General features: G+C 37.0%; 2 protein-coding genes across 3 annotated transcripts; both read right to left on the bottom strand.

Moving 5' to 3' along the window:
• Window positions 1-5,455: 5,455 nt before the first annotated feature.
• Window positions 5,456-7,757, bottom strand: LOC133852066 (probable cinnamyl alcohol dehydrogenase 1). Its single transcript, XM_062288738.1, has 6 exons — window positions 7,626-7,757; window positions 7,354-7,467; window positions 7,041-7,271; window positions 6,651-6,936; window positions 6,414-6,564; window positions 5,456-6,288 (listed from the first exon to the last, which is right to left on the bottom strand). The coding sequence occupies exons 1-6, from the start codon at window positions 7,712-7,714 to the stop codon at window positions 6,092-6,094; spliced, it is 1,068 nt and encodes a 355-aa protein (XP_062144722.1). The 5' UTR covers window positions 7,715-7,757; the 3' UTR covers window positions 5,456-6,091.
• A 5,565-nt stretch (window positions 7,758-13,322) lies between these two features.
• On the bottom strand, window positions 13,323-17,809 carry LOC133852321 (probable cinnamyl alcohol dehydrogenase 1). 2 transcript variants are annotated; one of them, XM_062289062.1, is made up of 7 exons: window positions 17,693-17,809; window positions 16,762-16,856; window positions 15,547-15,660; window positions 15,242-15,472; window positions 14,123-14,408; window positions 13,857-14,007; window positions 13,323-13,734 (listed from the first exon to the last, which is right to left on the bottom strand). In XM_062289062.1, the coding sequence occupies exons 2-7, from the start codon at window positions 16,848-16,850 to the stop codon at window positions 13,538-13,540; spliced, it is 1,068 nt and encodes a 355-aa protein (XP_062145046.1). In that variant the 5' UTR covers window positions 16,851-16,856; window positions 17,693-17,809; the 3' UTR covers window positions 13,323-13,537. The 2 variants fall into 2 exon arrangements, with proteins under 2 accessions (XP_062145046.1, XP_062145044.1); XM_062289060.1 differs by lacking the exon at window positions 17,693-17,809 and having other exon boundaries at window positions 16,762-16,868.
• Window positions 17,810-20,015: the final 2,206 nt, after the last annotated feature.

The following is a 20,015-nucleotide window of genomic DNA, read 5'->3' as shown; positions in this document are numbered from 1 at the left end:
AGACGATTAGTATATGTGATGAAGCCAATTTTGGAAGGATCGGCAGAAAGGAGTCAAGGACATGAAAGCTCGTTGGAAAATATTCAAAGAAGCGAAAAGAATTTAAAGAGAGGTTCCAGAGATCTCTACATATAAGCTAGCCAGCTTTTGTTTTCCCCAGTTGCATGTACTTTTGCTGGGTTTTCAACTTTCTAAATTTTTTCTTTCTTTAATCTTTAAATTGTACCTGCATGTTCATGATAAATAATATGAGATTTACGTTAAAAGACAATAGTACTGTTGTGCAGTGCCGGCCAGTGATTTTATTTTATGAACTCCTGCCATTTCAAAACCCGGCCCAAACAGAGTGAAGATGGTCTGATCAAATTATTTTATGGTCCAGTACAGAGATCTGGAAAGGGAATTGAGGAAACAGTAACATAAACTTAAGGAAAAATCTAACATCAAAAGATATAAACAAAATGGATCTAATCTCATTTACTAATTTTATCATAATTAGAATTTAGCTGTAGTGATATAATTGGTTTGGAGATTTTTTAGAAAAATAACTAATGAAACTGCATAGAGGATGAAGTGGTCTGATCAAATTATCTTTCTGCTAGCAATGATTTGTGATGGATATCTTGAATAAGACAAACCTGATCGATCGACTGCTATGGTGTTTTTGTTGATACATTTATGTCCTTTCTTGAGTTTTGTGTATGTGTGTGGGCATGTATGTACTTCTACAAACAAACTTGTGAAAGTGGTATTCAAGCATATTGGGGATTTGAAGCCAGGTTTATGGCACAGCTGCATCATATTAGAAAATTAGGACGACAAGTATAAAACAAAATTACACAATTGTTATTAACATATATAAGATGGTGCACAGAGAGATTTTACAAAAGACATGCTCACCTCTGTTGCTCCAGAGAACAATATCGATCCCTTGTGCTTTGCTCTCCTTAATCTGTATATGGTCTTTGGATAAATCAAAGAGGTCCCTCAGTAATGTGTAGGAAAGATCAATAAAGCTCAAGACTGAGGTAACATCCTCGAATGTTTTCAAGAAAGTACAGGTATAATAAAAAATATTAAGATGTGTCAAAGTTAGGGGAATCAACCATCACAGTTAGAAGAATCATGTATTATGATTATAAATATTGCATTTGGGAGGTAAGTACCTTACTTTTAATTTCCATGTAGATCTCTACCTGGAAGAAGCACAATAGATTCAAAAAATTACAATTAGCCATAGATATTGATATTATAGCCAATGCTAGCTAGCCCATATATAGTGCACGATAAAGGAATATAAGTGTCTCAGTACCATTGACAACTTGATAGAGTATTTTGCCATTTTATCAAAAGATTTAATATACTCAAAAAGTCCATCGATCTACTACGTACTCTTGGAAGTATCCCCTTCTTCTTCTCGTCACATTTTAGAATGCCAGGCGGCCCAGGCCCCTGATCCAAAATACCAAAATGGCATCATGTAAGAGTTTTATTCAACATCTGTGACAGTCATTTCTAGAATATGCTTTTTCCAGCTCCAGTCTATCGATCACCAATGGCATAAACAAAGTTAATCAAATTAGAATATCAGTCAAATGATCGGCAACTTAAGTTACAAATCAACTGAAGAATGTATGGCAGAAAAATTGTCATTCTATGTGCTTTAATTTGCATCATAACCTGTGGATGTGCAAGGGAGGAAAACAAATACTTTGTGATTCCACAGGAACTTGTTTGAATCCAATCTTTATTTAGCAGTTCGTTTCACTAAATGGAACACAAAATGCAAACATTTACCGTGATAGTGGTGAAATCTTTTATCTTTTTTAACTAGTGCCCATAAGGGAAATGAATTGTGGTCTCAAGATATCTGACCTGTAACTTGTTTAATGCCTCCTTGGAGAGCAAATTAACATATCCAGTCTTCTCAGCCCATAAACAAAGTAGCTATGTTTACATATGTGTCAATTCTCATGTATATACAAAGTCCAGATGATTGTGTATGTGATATATAAAAGCAGGCATGCATAAATTACAGATCACCAAAAATTTAACAGAGAAAAGTAAGCCTTTGGAACAATTTTTACGCTACTAACTACATGTTACCTGTCCGTAAGTAATAATCGTCCCGTTGATTGCATTAACAGCATCTATTTCAATAAGCGAGCACAGCATAAGAAGAAGATTTTATTTATAGCTGCATAGATATCCTATTTGTATCCTCCCCCCCCCCCCCAAAAAAAAAGAAAGAAAGAAAAGAAAGAAAGAAAGAAAGAAAGAAAGATATCCTATTTGTAAACAATCAATTTCCAATCAGTTAAAACCTTCCCGAAAGCAAGTAACAATTAATGAAGATGATTATAATTAATGATTGTGCTGATGAAGTTTCTGAGTTATCGGATGCAAAGTAATCTAATGTTTCCTTCTATTTTCTTAGCAGGCATGAAGTTTATGAGATATACCTCGAACGATTGGCAAATTAAGCTAGAAATTCATAGACCTCAGCTTGTTTAGATTCCTCATAGAATAACCTATCGAAGCTGAAAGTGAAATCTTCCTCCTTCTCGTCCTACAACTTAACACAATCACACAAATTGCTTAAACAATCAAATTCACATGCATACACGCACACATACGAATTCAAATTGCTAAAACAATCAGATTCAGATGCACGGTCATTACTGAAAAATTAAGTAAATCAATGTCTGTGATATAAAGTCAAGCAAACTGAGACCTTGAAAAGGAAAGTTTCAGTGTCTATGTGTCGAATATAATACAGACACTATCACCATGATCACTTTTGTCTTTTGAACTCAGAGGCCTGAAGCGAGCACAGACCGTTATATTTGACATAGTTTCGAGGTGCGAAAAAGCTCAATTTCCTAAAAATTTGATTCAAACCTGAAAACAAAAGAATGAGAGATTACGAATTAATTCACATCTACATTGCAACGTCAACCAATAACAGAATCATTTGAAAAATAAAAACGAAAAAAGTGACGTGGACCACTGTTTGGATGCTGAGAAGTGAGAACTCCAGAGAAAATAAAAGAAAACGAAATTTCCAGTACAAATTTGAGGCAGTCTAGTTTCGCAACAGAACGAAAGCTTGTATGTATTGAGCTGAATACGCGTATTAAGAATTTATTCAAGTCCCGCTTTCTTTTCCTTTCATTTCTTGGCAACCAAACAGAGTGAAGAGGAAAAAAATCGAAACCTGAAGCCTCGATTTGACCAAAGGAAAGGACACAAACTTTATCTGTTTGGACGACAAGAAAAGAGGGAATAGAAAGAGAAAATGAACATTTCACTCTCAAATTTTCGTAAAATCTCGTCCGCACTAGCCCGCCGCAAAAATGATTTTGTAGATGGACAAAATTTATTGGATATAGACAAAAAGAATTCGTTTCTTTTCTTTTCCTTTTCTACATTTTCTGGGTAGCCAAACAACGATCAAAGAGAGAGAGAGAGAGAGAAATGTTTAGGTGTTAGCGCTAATGGATGTGTTGGCGGGGATCAGAAATTTCAAAGTGGATTTTATAATAGTACTGAATTGAACGGCGTCGTTTGGTTAACTCTGCGCCCTATTAGACAGAATTTTACAATTTTAATTAAATTCAAATTCATACTTTTTTATTACAAAAAAATAAAATAAAAAATAAAAAATTGTACTCCTAAAAGTGGAAGACATTTACAATTTTTATAGTTGGTGAGAGATATTGTCCCAATTTTAGCTTGGAGAGAAATTGACAATAGAGTAACAATTTTGAGAAACTTATGTATTCTTTTTTCTAGATATACATACAGTTTATCATATACTCAATTGCTGACTAATAATGCATGTTATAAGGAAAAACAATGAAAGAGCTGACTGAAACGTACCAACACGAATAACTTTGATGCTTAAGTTAATAAGTAATTTAAAGGAAAGCGAAGTAGTACTTAAATAAACTAGAGAAGACGAGTGAAGATGATCTTTAATTACCTGGCTCTTTAGCCCTTTATTTATAGCAAAGTATCTTCTAATTGTTTACTACGTGTCATTTTCCTTTTGGCAATTTCCCTGCAACCAAATATCTCAATTTTGGAGAGGTCAAGGTTTCATCATACATTGGTATGAGAGTAAGTTCAAGAGAGTATCTTTTCTACTCTTGATCCGAATGGAAGATAGAATTGAAGACCTACTAAGAACTACTGAGAATGCTTCCAACCACAATGTGAGAAGCTACCCTCTTATTTAAAGCATGTACACAAAAATTAGCACATTTAGAAATTTTCAAACCACTCCAACTTTATAAAAATAAATAAATAAATAAAAAATCATATCCGAAAGGATACTACCAAAGTTCCAAACAAGAAACAGTGAAGGAGAATTAATAGCAAAAATCACAATAAAGGCATCTCCTAAAAAAAGAGAATCAAAACCACAACTGGAAGCCAACCGAACTGCAAGCAAGGCAGCAGTACGTAGCTTCACCAACGTACAGCATCATCTAGAGTGAGAATTTTCTTGATAGCAGCTTGAAGCCTTGAAGAATGTTACCCTCCAAAGTCACTAACCACAGCAACTGCGCGCAACAGCAAACCCAGGTCTGATTGCAACATCAAAATTTGCTTAATTTTTTTATGCTACCCGGTTGAGGAGAGAACCAAAGAGAGAAGGTTGGACAGCGGCCTGCCAAGCCGAGAGATGGGACTAGTACTCCAAGCTGTAGCAGTAATGGACGTTATGGATTTGGAAGGCTCAGAGAGGTCACCGCATTGTACGTGCACAAGATCGATTTAATTTGTAAGTTTTTTCCTTCACTTAACACAACATAAGAACTTACAACTTCATGGCTTTTCTTACCATAACAATTTGAATGTTAGTTCTCTCACAAAAGTCTGTTCCTTTTTTTTTTGGATATACATCACAAATGAAACGTTACATATTTTAATTAGCTTTTGTATATTTTGTCTTGCCCAGCTTGGTAGGAGCATTTCTCAATTCTCATCATTGTGGGTCTTTACTGGGTGCTTTGGGCCAAAAAGGCAGAAAATCTTGTCACTGGACAGCCAGAGAATGGAAAAGGATACAATGATAAGAAAATGGTGGAGATATCCATCAACGAGGTAGCAAGGATGATGTAGGACAAGGACCCCCCCCCTTTGGGGCGCAAACAGGAAACACATGGTGGTCCGTGTGAAGACCGATTTGAGCCTCTTCGATCAAGGGCTTACCGGGGCTTTTACTGATGGGATTATTACCGAAGGGAATATTACCGATGGAGTTACTGTGTTACTACCGACGGAATTATATATCCAAGAAAGATTTTGTCGGCGGACCTGTTACTAGTTTAGTACGTACCGTCGGGTTCGTACGGCAAAGTGGCAAGCCGTCAGATTGTTGGCATCTGGGGTAACAACGGAAAGCACTTACCGTTGGAACCAAACAATGGGTTCTTTCCGACCACAGACTTCAAGTGGGAAATCCCTTATTGGTTGAGCAGGATGACAACCAATCTTCGACAATTGAAATACAGGAGGAAAAGACATTGTATATTACCGGTGGGGTCAATGACAGCAGGAGATTTACCGACGGGCTTTCCAGTACCGACGGGATTGTTTAAGCGGAGTGAAGAATTGACCGACCGACATGTTCAAGGATTTGACCAGCGGGACTTTCAGCACCGATGGGATCTATTATTTCAGATCAATTCTAACTAGCACGTTAATGAACCAAATCAAGAAGATTCGTTCCAAGAATTAAAGTAAAAGGTTAGCTACGAGATCGCTTGCCGATTTCAACGGTCTTTAAAGAATTGAAGGCGCGATTCTTCTTTTCTTTTTGTCCACGCTTCTTGTGCCTCATCAAAGGAATTATGTCACGGATGAATCGAAATGAAATACGTGCATTTGTTGGAATGTAAATAGATACATTTATGATTATCAAAAGCTGTTATGAGCACAACACCGATCGAGTCATGCTGGGATCTCTTTTTATGTATGGACTTCTTAGAACCAGCTAAAGTCTTAACATACTTTCATTCAAAACTGCTGGGCAAAACATCAGAAGAGGATTGCAACAGAATCCTTCTTTTTCTACATGGTTTCATTTCAGGGAGTTTTCGATATCAATCACAAACCGGTACTTGACATCGCTCTTTATCAGCCTCTCAAGAGCTTCATTTGCATACTGAATTGGAATCACTTCAATCTTGGGATGAATGTCGTGCGCAACACAGAAGTTTATCATTTCTTGTCTCTCTTTCGTGCCTCCAGTTACACTACCAGAAATAGTTATCCTGCCTGCCAAGAAGAAGAAGCCAAGCATAGAGTTCATTAGGCTCCCATTTTTCTAACCGCCGATCCCAAGCTACAACTATTAGCTTAAATTAAAAATATGAACTTCAAGTCTGAAATTGTCAAATTACCACGCAAAAGGGCTCTAGCGCTGAACTTGACTTCACTCTGGGCACCCACCAGGACAAGAACACCAGAAGTCTTCAAAAGCGAAATGTAGGGATCAAATGGGTGATCACCAGATGCTGTGTCAATTATGAAGTCCAATGACTTAGCCAAGGCCTGTAGAAAAAGATAATGTTCATGACCATCAATTCAACAAAACCAAGCGGTTAGTTATCAACTTTAAGAAGCCTTGTGTATTTTACAGCCATTTGGTCTTGGTCAGATGAAATCACAAATTTGTCTGCGCCAAGTAGAGTCAGGGCTTCCTCTCTCTTGGATATGCTTGTGCTGAGAACTGTCACGTTCAACCCAAAAGCCTTCCCAAACTTCACTGCCATGTGACCAAGACCACCAAGGCCAATCACTCCTAGAGATTTACCAGCTTGATTCATCTTATGGCGCATCATGGGAGTGTAAACAGTAATTCCAGCACAAAGCAAAGGCGCTGCTGAAGCCAATGGATAGCTTTCAGGAATCGTATTGCAGTACCTGCATATTCAAGACCAAAACAAAACCAATAATCCTCATATCATCTCTGGCATTTGCACAAATTTCCTCATCCATTAACCACAGTAACATCATAAAAATCTTGCCTTTTGTGGACAACAATGGAATTGGAGTATCCTCCTTTTGTGATTGTACCATCCACATCGATGGCATTAAAAGTGGTAACAGCTCGCTTTAGACAATGTACTTCTAGCTCCTCATCACAATACTCACAATCTCTGCAAGAGTTGACAAAAGTTCCCACCCCAACATGGTCGCCAACTTTGAAACGCTGGACATTGGAACCTACCTCTTTCACAATTCCAGCAATCTCGTGTCTGGCAATGCGAATGATCATTGATTGACGTTGGTGTACTCAAATGTAAGAATTACTCAATATTATTAAATCAGTGCACATACCCAGGCACTACAGGATACTTGGAGTCTCCAAATTTGTTCCTGGTCCAAATTACATCGGCATAACACATTCCGCAGTGCGTGATTTTTATAGAAACATCGTCTTTTCCAACAGCCCTGAATGATTTTTTTTCCGAACTTGTTAATCAATCTTTATTATGCACCAGCACCATATCATCAAGCAAAGAATGATGCATGCTATATCAAACTGCAGGCTTTCTCTTTGTTTATGTAATTAAGCTTCCTTCCTCGAGGAGAAAATTAAGTAAACATACCTACGGCTGAATTTGAAAGGTGAGAGAACCCCAGATGCATCTCTTGCGGCCCATCCAAGGCAATTTTCATTTGCAGTTTCAGAGCTCATTGTTGACTAGTCCATCATATGTAAGGCAGTAAAATATCAGTATTCTTAATTAGAGTAATATATAGGGTCAAAAGAGAAAGTAATCCATCAACATCGATCGTATTCGTAGCCACCATATATATATATATAGATGAACATCATGAACATTGTAGATCGATATATACAAGATTGTCTCAACAAGGAAGTGGCTCACCTGAGAACACGTGTGACTGTGAGGGAGAGGGAGATTCTATAATATGAGCCAGTAAAGCTAATGGTATATATTTGTAGTATGAAAATGAACTTGTCAGTTGTCCTAGCTAGGATTACTCCTTTGGTCTCCTATTTATAGTATCAGATGAACATCCAGACCACGTATGCAATGACGTCCTCGGACCTTGAAAATTGAGAACCAAATGCCAAGTACTGATGGCCGGGCCAATCAACAGGGAAATGATACATTGGGAGACGGTTTTCGGGAGACGGTTTTCGGTTTCCCATCACCATTTTATTAATTTTTTAATAAAAAAAATTAAAATATGTCTTCTGATAGGAGCATCAAAGGACATCTTTTGATTTTTTTTATTAAAAAATTAAAAAGGGGTGGTGGGGGACGGTTTGTTGTCCCCCACAAATCAATTCCCCAATATGTGACATACAATATGATCTCACCACACGTAGACATTGGACGGACGTTCCCTAAAATTAAATGCGACGGTCTGTATCTCTCGCACAACGTTTAGTGCGAAACGTGATTTAAGGGAAATGCTAAAGATCCTCCCTCATCTCCTTTATCACCCTCTTTTCCTTAAAAATTAATTTTTATTATAAAAGGGTGATAAGGAAAGGATGAGAAGAGAATGTGTAGAAGCTCTTGTGATTTAATTAATACTCTTACATCTCAACGCAAAACATTCCGAAAATCAATTTTTTTTTTTCACGTGGTTTAATTAATCCTCTTAATATCTTAACGATTAATATTGTTTGAAATAGGTTCTATGGTCACTTTACTATAAAAAATAAATGTCATATATGTCTCATAACTCTCATTTAACATATTACCAATGCCACATGCAAAAAACTTCTATTTTCTTCGGTCGAAATACCAGCCACTCTAGAAGGGAAGAGATTCTCAGCTTATCAAGCTTGACGGAAGCTCACAGGTTTGACACCTACTTGGGACTGCCGGCTTTGGTTGGCAAATCAAAAACACAAGCTTTCAACAACATTAAGGAGAAGGTGGGGCTCAAACTCTCAAACTGGAAAGTTAAATTTATCTCCCAAGCGGGCAAGGAAGTACTCTTAAAAGCGGTAGTCCAGGCAGTTCCAGCTTATAGCATGAGTGTTTTCATGTTGCCAACTACTCTATGTAAGGATCTAAATAATTTGATGCATCAATTCTGGTGGACTCATATGGCTAATACCACACGGATTCACTGGATGAGCTGGGCCAGGATGGGAAGATCCAAACATCAAGGAGGGCTGGGATTCAGGGACCTAATTTGTTTTAACAAGGCCTTATTGGCAAAACAAGGTTGGAGACTTGTTCAAAATCCAACTTCATTACTGGGCAGAATTCTTAAGGCTAAGTACTTTCCAATGTCCTCTTTCCTGGAGGCTTCATTGGGGAATAACCCTTCCTATGCGTGGAAAAGCATACATTCTGCCAGAGAATTGCTCCAGCAAGGTCTTATATGGAGAATTGGCGATGGGTCCAAAATCAATATATGGGGGGATAGGTGGCTTCCCACTCCAACATCCCATGAGGTTCAATCTCCCCAATCTAATCAGCTAAGTGATACTCGGGTGGCAACACTTATTGACAGGGACTCTAAGTCGTGGAATATGACCCTGCTCCAGAACTGCTTCAATCCAGAGGAGGTTAAAGTGATTTCTGCGATACCTCTTAGTCCAAGCCTGCCACCGGATCGCCTTGTTTGGATAGGTACTGCCAATGGGATCTTCTCGGTAAGGAGTGCTTATCACCTTGGTATGGAACTACAAGAACGAGCATGGGGACAATCATCGTTAGTGAAGAAGGATCCTGAGATGTGGCGATCCCTGTGGAACCTCTCAGTACCTAACTCAATTAAAATGTTTATGTGGCGTGCCTACAACAACATCCTCCCTACAAAGAAGAACGTGTTTAGACGGCAAGTGGTTGAGGATGATAGTTGTCCTTGGTGCATACAAGAAGAGGAGACTATTGTCCATGCTCTGTGGTCCTGTCCTGCTGCTCAGGATGTGTAGAGCGCTGGCTCTTCAAACTTCCAAAAGTGTGCTTTTATTGATTTTTCTTTTCCATAAATTTTTATAGCATGCCTTCACCGTTTTGATAAAGACCAGATGGATGCTTTTGCAACAATAGCTCGGAGAGTATGGTTCCGTCGCAATGCCTGGATATTCGAGGGAACTGTTGAAGATCCAAATAAGACATATACTGCTGCGATGGCTAATATTGATGATTTTAAAAGATGCATGCAGCGGCAGAATGAACCAACTCATGCACCAACACTGGGAGTTGCACAGGTGCCTAGCTATTGAAATCCCTCCCCACAGGAGTTGTTAAAATAAATTTTGATGCAGCCTTAAATAAACAGACTGGTTTGGTGGGTTGTGGCATTGTGGCAAGAGACTATTTTGGTAATCTGTTGGGGGCAAAACGACTAACAGTAAGCCTGGTCACTGATGCTCATACAGCAGAATTCATGGCAGCTTCCTATGCAGTTCTCTTCTCCAAGGACGTGGGTTTTTTTTATGTGCTCTTTGAAGGTGATGCCTTGAAGGTTATTAAAGAGGTGAATTCTAGTCCACCTCACTATTCCCGATTTGGACATTTTATTGAAGGTATTCATCAGACTTTGGCTTTCTTCAGAACTTATTCCTTCATTCATGTGGCTCGAGAGTTCAATGAAGCAGCTCATGTTCTTGCCAAATCTGCTATTTCTACTGGTGCCCCTCAAGATGAAGTATGGCTAGAAGATATTCCTTTATGTATTTTTGAGATTGTTATTAGGGAACCACGAGTCCCTAGATCATAAATTCTTGTAATTCTGGGATCAATTTTTCTGAATAATGAAGATGCAAAGATTTGTCTGTTCAAAAAAAAAAAAAAAAAAAAAAAAAAATCCCCAAATCGATCTTCCTATCTATGAGAAATAAAAATATGATGCATGAAATAACGCAGAAAACAGAACTTCAAAAAACACAAATTTTAGACAAACACAAAGAACCTTTGTATCCCCTCCTGCCCAAAGAACCTTTGTTGGTTGCCCTGGAACCAAAATTGATATTCCTTGCTACGCTAACTCAAAGAACAAGATTTGGTACCAAGGACTTTACCTAACGAAAATCATAACAACAAGGACTTTCCTGAGCTTCCCCCAAGTCCATATTTCTGTTTTAAGAAAACCTCTAACCAAATCTACCGTACCTGAAAAAAAAAAAAAAAAAAAAAAAAAAAAAAAAAAAACTTCGTATAAATTGGGTTGTGTAAGAGATCTACTGAGTAGGATTCTAGCACGTGGATCGGTTATTACAGCTGGGCCAGAGGAATTGAGTTGTTAGTTAGTTGGATTTGTATGTTAATATAAAGCCTGTTTCGTGTCATTCAGTGAATTGTAATCTCAAGTTTAGTCTTATAGGTAGATTAAGCTTTAGTCCTGTAAGAGGAGTCCGATCAAACTCGAATTGATCTAAATAATGTAATCAGTATATCTTTTCTATTCAATATCATATTTTCTCAATCCCATTTCATCTCTATTTCTTACAAATCAACCTTAAATCCCTAAATCAGTATCAGGTGTATTACATGTTGTAGGAAAATTCTTTAAATTTAATCTCTAAAAGTGTTATGGGTTCCTTAGTATACGAGAAACACATGCTTTTTTTATAGCATTATTAATAATAATAATAATAAAAGTAGTTTTCACGTGTTCAAGGGACACATGACACTTTTAGAGACTGGGATGAAGGAATTCCTACGATCTAGTTTGTAAAAAATTTATATCATTTTAAAGAATTTCAACTTTAAAGAAAGCTCAATTGCTTTTAGAAGCAATCTTTTGACATCTAAATTTCCATAAATTTTTAGGGTATTCTACAAAGCAGATTTCTTTAAATCTCAATCATTATTTTCAAATTAAAATGTTGAGATTTTTCCATAACAGCATTCATCGTCTCATTATTTACCATACTTAACACTTGCTATGGTTATTAATGAAGTGATAAATTATATTAATTGTTGAGATTTAAAGAAACCAACTCTGTAGAATATCCTAAGAATTGTTAGGAATCTGGTATCTTTGGACTACTTCCAAAAAGCCGTCTAAAAGGCACAAATTGCTTCACAAATTTGGTGATGAAAAGCTTAGGAACATTTACTTCACCAAACAAGATGCAGGTTTAGCAAAATCACCCCTAGAAAAGCCCCACTAAATGGAGCCTTAGTTCTAAAGTTCTTATACCTCGTTTGATGAAGCTTTTTGTGGCTTCTTCAGTGGTGTTTTCTTTATCTTTTAAAATGAAAAAAAGTTATTGTTTGGCTTTTCACCGCGTTGTGGCAACGTGAATTTTTATTTCAAATTGCTTTTGAATAGCAGCTTATAGCATAAATAGTTTCCCCAATGTCAGTTAGTCCTTACATTTTCTAGTAATTTCAATTATTTGGTTATCCGGCTTTCAATTTCAAAAAATTAAGTCATTCGGTTTTACCCTATTTTAATTAGATCTTTTCATCAACTTATCATCTTATTAAGCGACAGGATGCCACATCAAACCACTAAATTAATGACATGTTACTCAAATCTAACATATCATATGTTAACTATATGTTCTATGTCGCAAATTTACCTTAATGTTCCGTTTGTTTCGACGTAAAATGATTTCTGAAAAATAGTTTCGGTATTTTCCAGTGTTTAGTAGGGGCGAAAATAATGGTCAACCGAAAAATTATTTCTGTTTGACAAAAAATGCTTAATAAATTTCAGAAAATGATAGATGCAATCGATTCTTTATTAAACAACGCAGTCAACCTTTACGTTCAAGCAGTTGACTATTACCGAATTTCGACAAGTCAGATTCCGACTCCGATCGGTGCCCAGAATTCAACAAATTAAGCCGGAATCCGGCGACGTCCGGGTATCCATGCCGGATTCCGGCCAAACTGGCCGGAGCGCAGGATCTCCAGCTATCTCGCCGGATCCCGGCCCGGATCCGGCCAGAACGGCCGGACCCCCGGCATCTGGCCGGATCCGGCTGTTCTGGCCGGAAATTGGCCAGGACGGCCGGTTTTCGGTCAACTGGCCTGGATCCGACCGTTTTGTGCCGAAATTTGTATATGCCAAATTTAAAAAATATTTTTATATTATTTTATATTAATATTTTTTATTTTGTGAATAAAATTTAATTTTTTTTTAAATTAATATGATTAAATTAAAATATAAAAAATATTTGTAATTTTCCGTACGCGCCAAACACCGAAAAATGATTTCGACAGAAAATATTTTTCTGAAAAATGACTTCTCCGAAACTATTTTACGACGAAAACCATTTTACACCGAAACAAACGGAGCATAAATTACAAAACTACATTTAGAAGTCCAGTGCAGAATAACACTTGCCAAGCACATGACAACAATAGAAAAGAACTATATTTAGAAGTCCATACTTCTATTTCTATTAAACCCTTTCTTAAAACACCACTCCACAACCCATCCACTTATTTCAGGCAAGTTACCTACTTACACATGCTTTTGAGTTTCAATATCTGATCCAATACCTTAATATGCAGAAAATTAAGAATATACATGTTGAGAAGAGGAATTCCTCGTTTCTTCAGCAGTTTCATTTCAGGGAGTTCTCGATATCAATCACAAACCGGTACTTCACATCTTTCTTTATTAGCCTCTCGAGAGCTTCATTTGCATACTGAATTGGAATTACTTCTATGTTTGGGTAAATATTTTGAGCAGCACAGTAGTCTATCATTTCTTGTGTCACTTTTGTACCACCTGTTACGCTACCGGAAATGGTTCTCAAACCTGCCAGAAGTTCAACGCATGCAGTTCAGTACACTCTGTGTTTAACTTACAAAGGTAACACGTTCTAACTAAAAGAGTAAATTTCATGAAGCTCTTCAAATCTAAGAAACTATCGTAAGTACCCAAAATTAGGCTTGCAGGGCTGAATTTGACTTCACTTGGGAACCCCACCAGGACTAGAACACCAGAAATCTTCAACAGCGACATATAGGGATCAAATGGGTGATCACCAGATGCTGTGTCAATTATGAAGTCAAAAGATTTATTCAGGGCCTGCAAACAACATGACAACCATCAATCCAACAACAGTTAGGATAGGTCATCGATTTCAAATCTGCTTGTGTGAACAGAGAAACAGATGCTTTATAACAAGCACACATAATTCTACCTTCATCTGCTCCTGGTCAGATGAAACCACAAATCTGTCTGCACCAAGCAAACTCAGGGCTTCCTTTTTCTTGGATAAGCTAGTGCTGAGAACTGTCACATTCAACCCAAAAGCCTTCCCAAACTTCACTGCCATGTGACCAAGACCTCCAAGCCCAATCACTCCTAGAGATTTACCAGGTTGGTTCATCTTGTGACGCACCATGGGAGCATACACTGTAATTCCAGCACAAAGCAAAGGGGCCGCTGAAGCCAATGGATAGTTGTCAGGTATCCTGAAGCAGTACCTGTATATTCAAGATCAAAACTGACATTCTCAATCTCTGGTAACAACTTGCCCAATTTCCTGATTATCAAGTCAATAGGTCAAAATTATGACGTCGTATTATAAAATCAAAAAGCTCTAAGTTGTGGTATAAAGTATGGTTGCTTGTTGACTGCTCTAAATCCTTAACAAGGACAATTGTATCCTTTTCCCAATAGCATGCAGAATATAGATGCAGGTTCTAAAAACCCAACCATCAGCAAGATCTATATATTGATGCTGAGCAGCCGTCCTTGATTTCCTTCATCAAAAGCTCTAATACCAAGTAAATGACAAAGCAAGAGTAGAAACAATGTATAAGAATATGATATGTCAAATTATTGGAAGTGGAGAGAACTTATCAAAAAAAAATTGGAAGTGGAGAGAGAGAGAGAGAGAGAGAGAGAGCTGTGTATGATAATGGAAATGTTTTATAAACTCAGCCACCTATGTGGCTTATAGCTTATGTTCAGTCATTGGCGATACTGCCAAAGGCTTAGGCCTCCTGGGAAGCCCCAGGCGTTACACCACCAAAATCAATCCCCTTCATGCAGCACCTCCGTGGAATAAATGATCAAATGAGTTGGCACATAACTTCCACACAGTCACATCATCTCCAATTAGTATGAACTTAGACACTTCTTATTTTGCAAGTGCATGAGGTTATAAGGTTCAAATGTAAAAACTAAGCAAATGTGAGAAATAGCTTCAGACATTCAGCAGTGTACAGTGGGGGCGCATTTCCTTCTGCAATTGCAATCTATATTTAAATAAAATAAAGGAAGAGAACATAGTTTAGCATGAGAGAATACTTGCCTTTCATGGACAACAATGTAACTGGAATATCCTCCTTTGGTAATAGTACCATCCGCATCCACACCATTAAAAGTGAAAACTGATCCTTTGGCACAAACAACTTCTTGTCCATCATTGCAATACTCACAATCCCTGCATGAGTTTACATAGGTTCCTACTCCAACATGGTCGCCAACTTTGAAGCGGTGAACATTGGAACCAACCTCTTTCACAATTCCAACAATCTCATGTCTGGTTTGCAATTACAGATATATTAGTTCAAGGAACTCTAAGACTACTCATAGTATACAATTTAGTCCACTTACCCAGGCACTAAAGGATACTTCGAATCCCCAAGTTTATTCCTCGTCCAAGCTACATCAGCGTAACAAACTCCACAGTGTGTGATATTTATTGAAACATCATCACTTTCAAGAACCCTGAATAAAGTTTCTCAAGTTAATCAGAATATCCTATAAAAACAGCACAAAATCAATCAAAAACAAATTCGTGATCCAAGTTTCAATTATTTTTTAATCACAGTTCTAAAAATCATATACAAATCATGTATAGGATCATTATTGTCAACTAATTATATGGGAAATCGATATCTGGAATTTCTGGCAAAAATTTCTATAATTTCAGTGAGTAAATTGTTCCAATTATTCCCATTATGAACATCCAAGAGAATAAAATACACATCAACAAAATAAAATGACATATAAGTAGAACATTATCTATGTTCTTTCAAGCGCAATTGGTCTTTTCCTTTATTTCTTTTAGGGTTGTACTTCAAGAAAGAAATCATCACATCAAGTGCCAGCTTATAATCTATCATATACAATTCCATAAGTATTATATGTTCTACTTCATTATTTGTATCGATAAATGAACGTGACCATCAATAGATGTGTTAGAGGACATTATAGGACCAGACATAGGCTAAACAACTTACTTAGGAAGAATTTTTAAGCAAAACAAAAGCATAAACAAGAGTATAGGACCTGCAAGGCATGCTCAAACGACCATCAAAGTAGAAATTCTATTCTTTTTCTTCAAAAATGAAATAACCCATTTGGTATCTGAGAAAAGGCCAAAAAAAAAAAAGAGTAGAAATTTTGATACTAGTGCATAGACACATTGAAAAGAGTTGAAATGAGAACACACACTTGGGGCTCATTTGGTTGCCCCCATGAAATTTAATTAATGGCTCCAATCACATTTCTATACTTTCAATAAATAAATCAGAAATTTTGAATTGGGGATTCAGAATCATGACCATCATGACAAGAACTTTGAAGTAGGGCATTTCATGAAACAGAAATTACTTATCCCATCCATTACAGTGATGGCTTCATTTTTCAAGGCGCCATTTAAGATGATGGATTCGTATGTTGATATAATTTAATCAAATTCAGGGGCACCCAAATTCACCCTTAATGAATAATGCATATAAACATAAGGCTTTTTATTGTTTTCTTTCCTTGAAAAGACAAGTTCTATAATCTTCTTTTCCCGAAAAAGAGATTAACTAAACACACCTACGGCTGAAGTTGTAAGGTGATAAAACTCCAGATACATCTCTTGCAGCCCATCCAAGGCAGTCATCATTTGCACTCAAGGAGCTCATTGTTGACTGATTTGCCATAAAACATCAAACATGAGTTTCGCCCAAGGAAAATATACTTGGGGAAAGAAATCCATCAAGGTTATAAACCATTCCCATTTCAACATTTAATAAATTCAAGAAATTGATGTTCTAGCAGAAGAGATGTAACAGTGCAAATGTTGGCTCCTTCCTTATATTACTAGAGAAATGAAATAAGACATGTCATGTGCATAGCCTGTAAGCAGTCAAATTATAGCCCGAGCTGGCAAGAAACTGAGGCTCCTACCTTTGACAAAACAAGGGTTTATTCAAATTAAAAAATCGTAATCTCTTTATGCAATGGAATTCAATATCAGTTATGATAAAAAAAAAAAAAAAAAAAAAAAAAAAAAAATGGGGCCATTCTAAGGGGAAAGATGAAAAATCTAAATTTTTATTCCTTTGATATTGGAAAGGTAGCTTTCGGAGGTAGCAGCAATTCCAGTACTCTTTCAAACTGCAACGAACTACAGCGCATCAAACGGAGTTTCTTTTTGTGGGTAGCATACTCCACTCGTAAAGAGCACAACTATTTTGGCCTTCTGAAAGCTGAAATACATGAAATGATATTGCGTCTGTGTTTCCAAACATACACTCCAAGTCTCCAACAATGGATAATTATTCTAGGTAACGCAAAGACAATAAAAAAAAAAAAAAAAAAAAAAAATGAAGAAAAGGAGAGAGATCAATTGTCAAACAGAAAGCTTAAAATCTAGGGTAGAGCAGTGTAAATGTGATTCCAGAAAGCTTTTTATCTCTCACTTTGTGAACTTCAAGACAGTACAGATAAAAAGACGAGGAGAGATGAGATTGTGATGGCTCACCAGGTTTGATGAAGGATCCGCAGAGACCGGGTGAGAGATCGATACTCGGGAAAGTACTCCAGACTCCAGAGTTCGACCCACGTAAGACAAGCTAATAAGCCTCTCCTTTTAGGTTAGTTTAGGTTTACGATTTTGAAAAGAGTGAATAAAATGTGTGATTTAAAAAAGTAATTTAAAATTACAGTTAAATATTTAATAAAATTATAGTTTAAATTTTAAAATAATAAATTAATTTTTAAAATTTTGCGTTTTTAAAAAAGCACACTTCCCTGCAATTTGAAAATGCAGATATTTTGCGTTTTGAAATCGTAATTTTTAAAACTGCAATTTTCAAACAATTTATATTCTACGATTTGATTTAAAATCGTACTTATTGTCTATAAAATCGTAATCTCAAACGCACCATTAGTCTCCTTATTTATAGATCAATTGAGTTTGAATCGTTCGTGCCTTCTTCAATTCTGGGGCAAGATCAAGGATTCTCTCTATTTGAAATGGAGATGATTATCTCCATTTTGTGTAACAGTGAAGGCATAATTGTCTTTTCACATTTTTATAAAATGTGAAAAAACTACACCTTCACTTTTACACTAATGTTCAGTTTGTTTCAGTGTAAAATGGTTTATGTCGTAAAATTTTTTCAGGAAAGTAATTTTTCAGAAAAATATTTTTCGTCAAAATAATTTTTCGGTATTTGGCGTGTACGAAAAATTATAAATATGTTTTATATTTTAATTTAATCATATTAATTTAAAAAAATTAAATTTTATTCGCAAAATAAAAAATGTTAATATAAAAATATATATATATTTTTTTATATTTGACACATTCAAATTCCGACAAAAATGGTCGGAATCTGACCATTTGTGCCGAATTCTGGCGATCTTTGCCGGAATCCGGCACAAAACAGTTGGATCCCGGCCAGTTGACCGGAAGCCGGCCGTCCTGGCCAAATTCCGGCCAGGTGGTTGGGATCCTGCCATTCTGGGAGGATTCGGCCGTTCTGGCCAGATACAGGCCGAATCCAACCAATATCTCGGAGATCCGGTCGGACTGGCCTGAGATTCGGCCGGATCTGTCTAGGATCCCCGCTCAGCCAATATCCTGGCCAGATAGCTGGAGATCCGGCCGCTCCGGCCAGATTTAGGGCAGTCTGGTCGGAATCCGGCGACGGTTGCTGGATGTTGCCGGATTCCGGCATCGACCGGTGTCGGGATTTGGCTTGTTGGAATCCGGCGATAATTAACTGCTTCACGTAAAGGTCGACTGCGTTGTTTAAAAGAGAATTGACTGCATCTACCGTCTACGAAAAATGATTTACGCTTTTAAAAAACGTAAATTATTTTTCGAAATTTATTAAGCATTTTTGGTAAAACAGAAATCATTTTCTGATTGACCATTATTTTCGCCCCTACCAAACACTGGAAAATACCGAAATCATTTTCCAAAAATCATTTTACGCCGAAACAAAAGGAGCATAAATAAAAAGGTTCCTCTCCATTTCCTAAATTCCTCTCATTGGACTTCAAAATGTCAAATAATTTTTTGTTTAATTCATCATTTAATATATGTATACATAGTGGCATATTAATTCAGCATTTGAGAATTTGACTGTTCTTTTTAATTAGAATCAATCAGTAGGATGTAAGATCAACTAATTTTATGTGAGGGCCTCGAGTCGTCGTTGTAGAAAACTTCAAACATTTTTCAGTTGAAGTAATCTGGTCCATTTATTTTTTAACAGGAAATCTCGAGTGAAAGTGAGTGAGGTAAAAAGCCAAATCCACCTAAGTTAAAGTCCTCACTGCAAGCCAACTGCACTCCTAACCTAACGTAGGCAGTGACATCCTTGAGTTTAGGATAAACTTTTAACCCACCAATAAGCATTAAAGTCTGTAGCCAAAATCTATTAGCTCTATAGACATGTAACATTACGTTGTCTTGCCATCGCCCATTTTTGGGGTGAATACCACTTTGCAAAAGGAAATCCCTTTAGAGTTTAGATCCCTGTGGCCGTGGCTGAATCCCACATTGCAAGCAGGGAAAATGAATAATGATAACCGCACAAGAGTCAAGAAATAGTCCTTTTGTGTACCTCATCCTCTCCTCCTTTACATCCCTAGGATGGAGGAGAATGGATGATTCTGTACAAGGAGGCCTAGGCTACCTGAGAGTCAAAGAACTAAAGCCTCTGTTACATGGCATTCCAAAAATATATCCAATACTTCATAAATATAACCAAGATTTGGAAATCACTTTTAGAGTTGAAAATATGGCCAATAGTTCTTGGAGGATACTTTCAAGTTTCAAGAGAGGTTCGACG

Source organism: Alnus glutinosa, chromosome 12, assembly GCF_958979055.1.
Source record: "Alnus glutinosa chromosome 12, dhAlnGlut1.1, whole genome shotgun sequence".
In the NCBI taxonomy this organism is placed as follows: Eukaryota; Viridiplantae; Streptophyta; class Magnoliopsida; order Fagales; family Betulaceae; genus Alnus; species Alnus glutinosa.
The sequence above is the reverse complement of the archived record's forward strand: the minus strand, read 5'-3'. Positions and strand labels throughout refer to the sequence as shown.

Bases quoted from the DNA above. Each gene is read 5' to 3' on its own strand.
- LOC133852066 (XM_062288738.1), bottom strand. From the start codon at position 7,714: ATGAGCTCTGAAACTGCAAATGAAAATTGCCTTGGATGGGCCGCAAGA. The intron at 6,937-7,040 runs GCAAGATTTTTA...TTGAATATGCAG, and splicing joins TCCATTGTTGTCCACAAAAG to GTACTGCAATACGATTCCTG. The intron at 6,289-6,413 runs GTAATTTGACAA...TCTTCTTGGCAG, and splicing joins CGCTAGAGCCCTTTTGCGTG to GCAGGATAACTATTTCTGGT.
- LOC133852321 (XM_062289060.1), bottom strand. From the start codon at position 16,868: ATGGCAAATCAGTCAACAATGAGCTCCTTGAGTGCAAATGATGACTGC. The intron at 15,661-16,761 runs GTGTGTTTAGTT...AACTTTATTCAG, and splicing joins CCTTACAACTTCAGCCGTAG to GGTTCTTGAAAGTGATGATG. The intron at 14,008-14,122 runs GTAGAATTATGT...TGTTGTTTGCAG, and splicing joins CTGACCAGGAGCAGATGAAG to GCCCTGAATAAATCTTTTGA.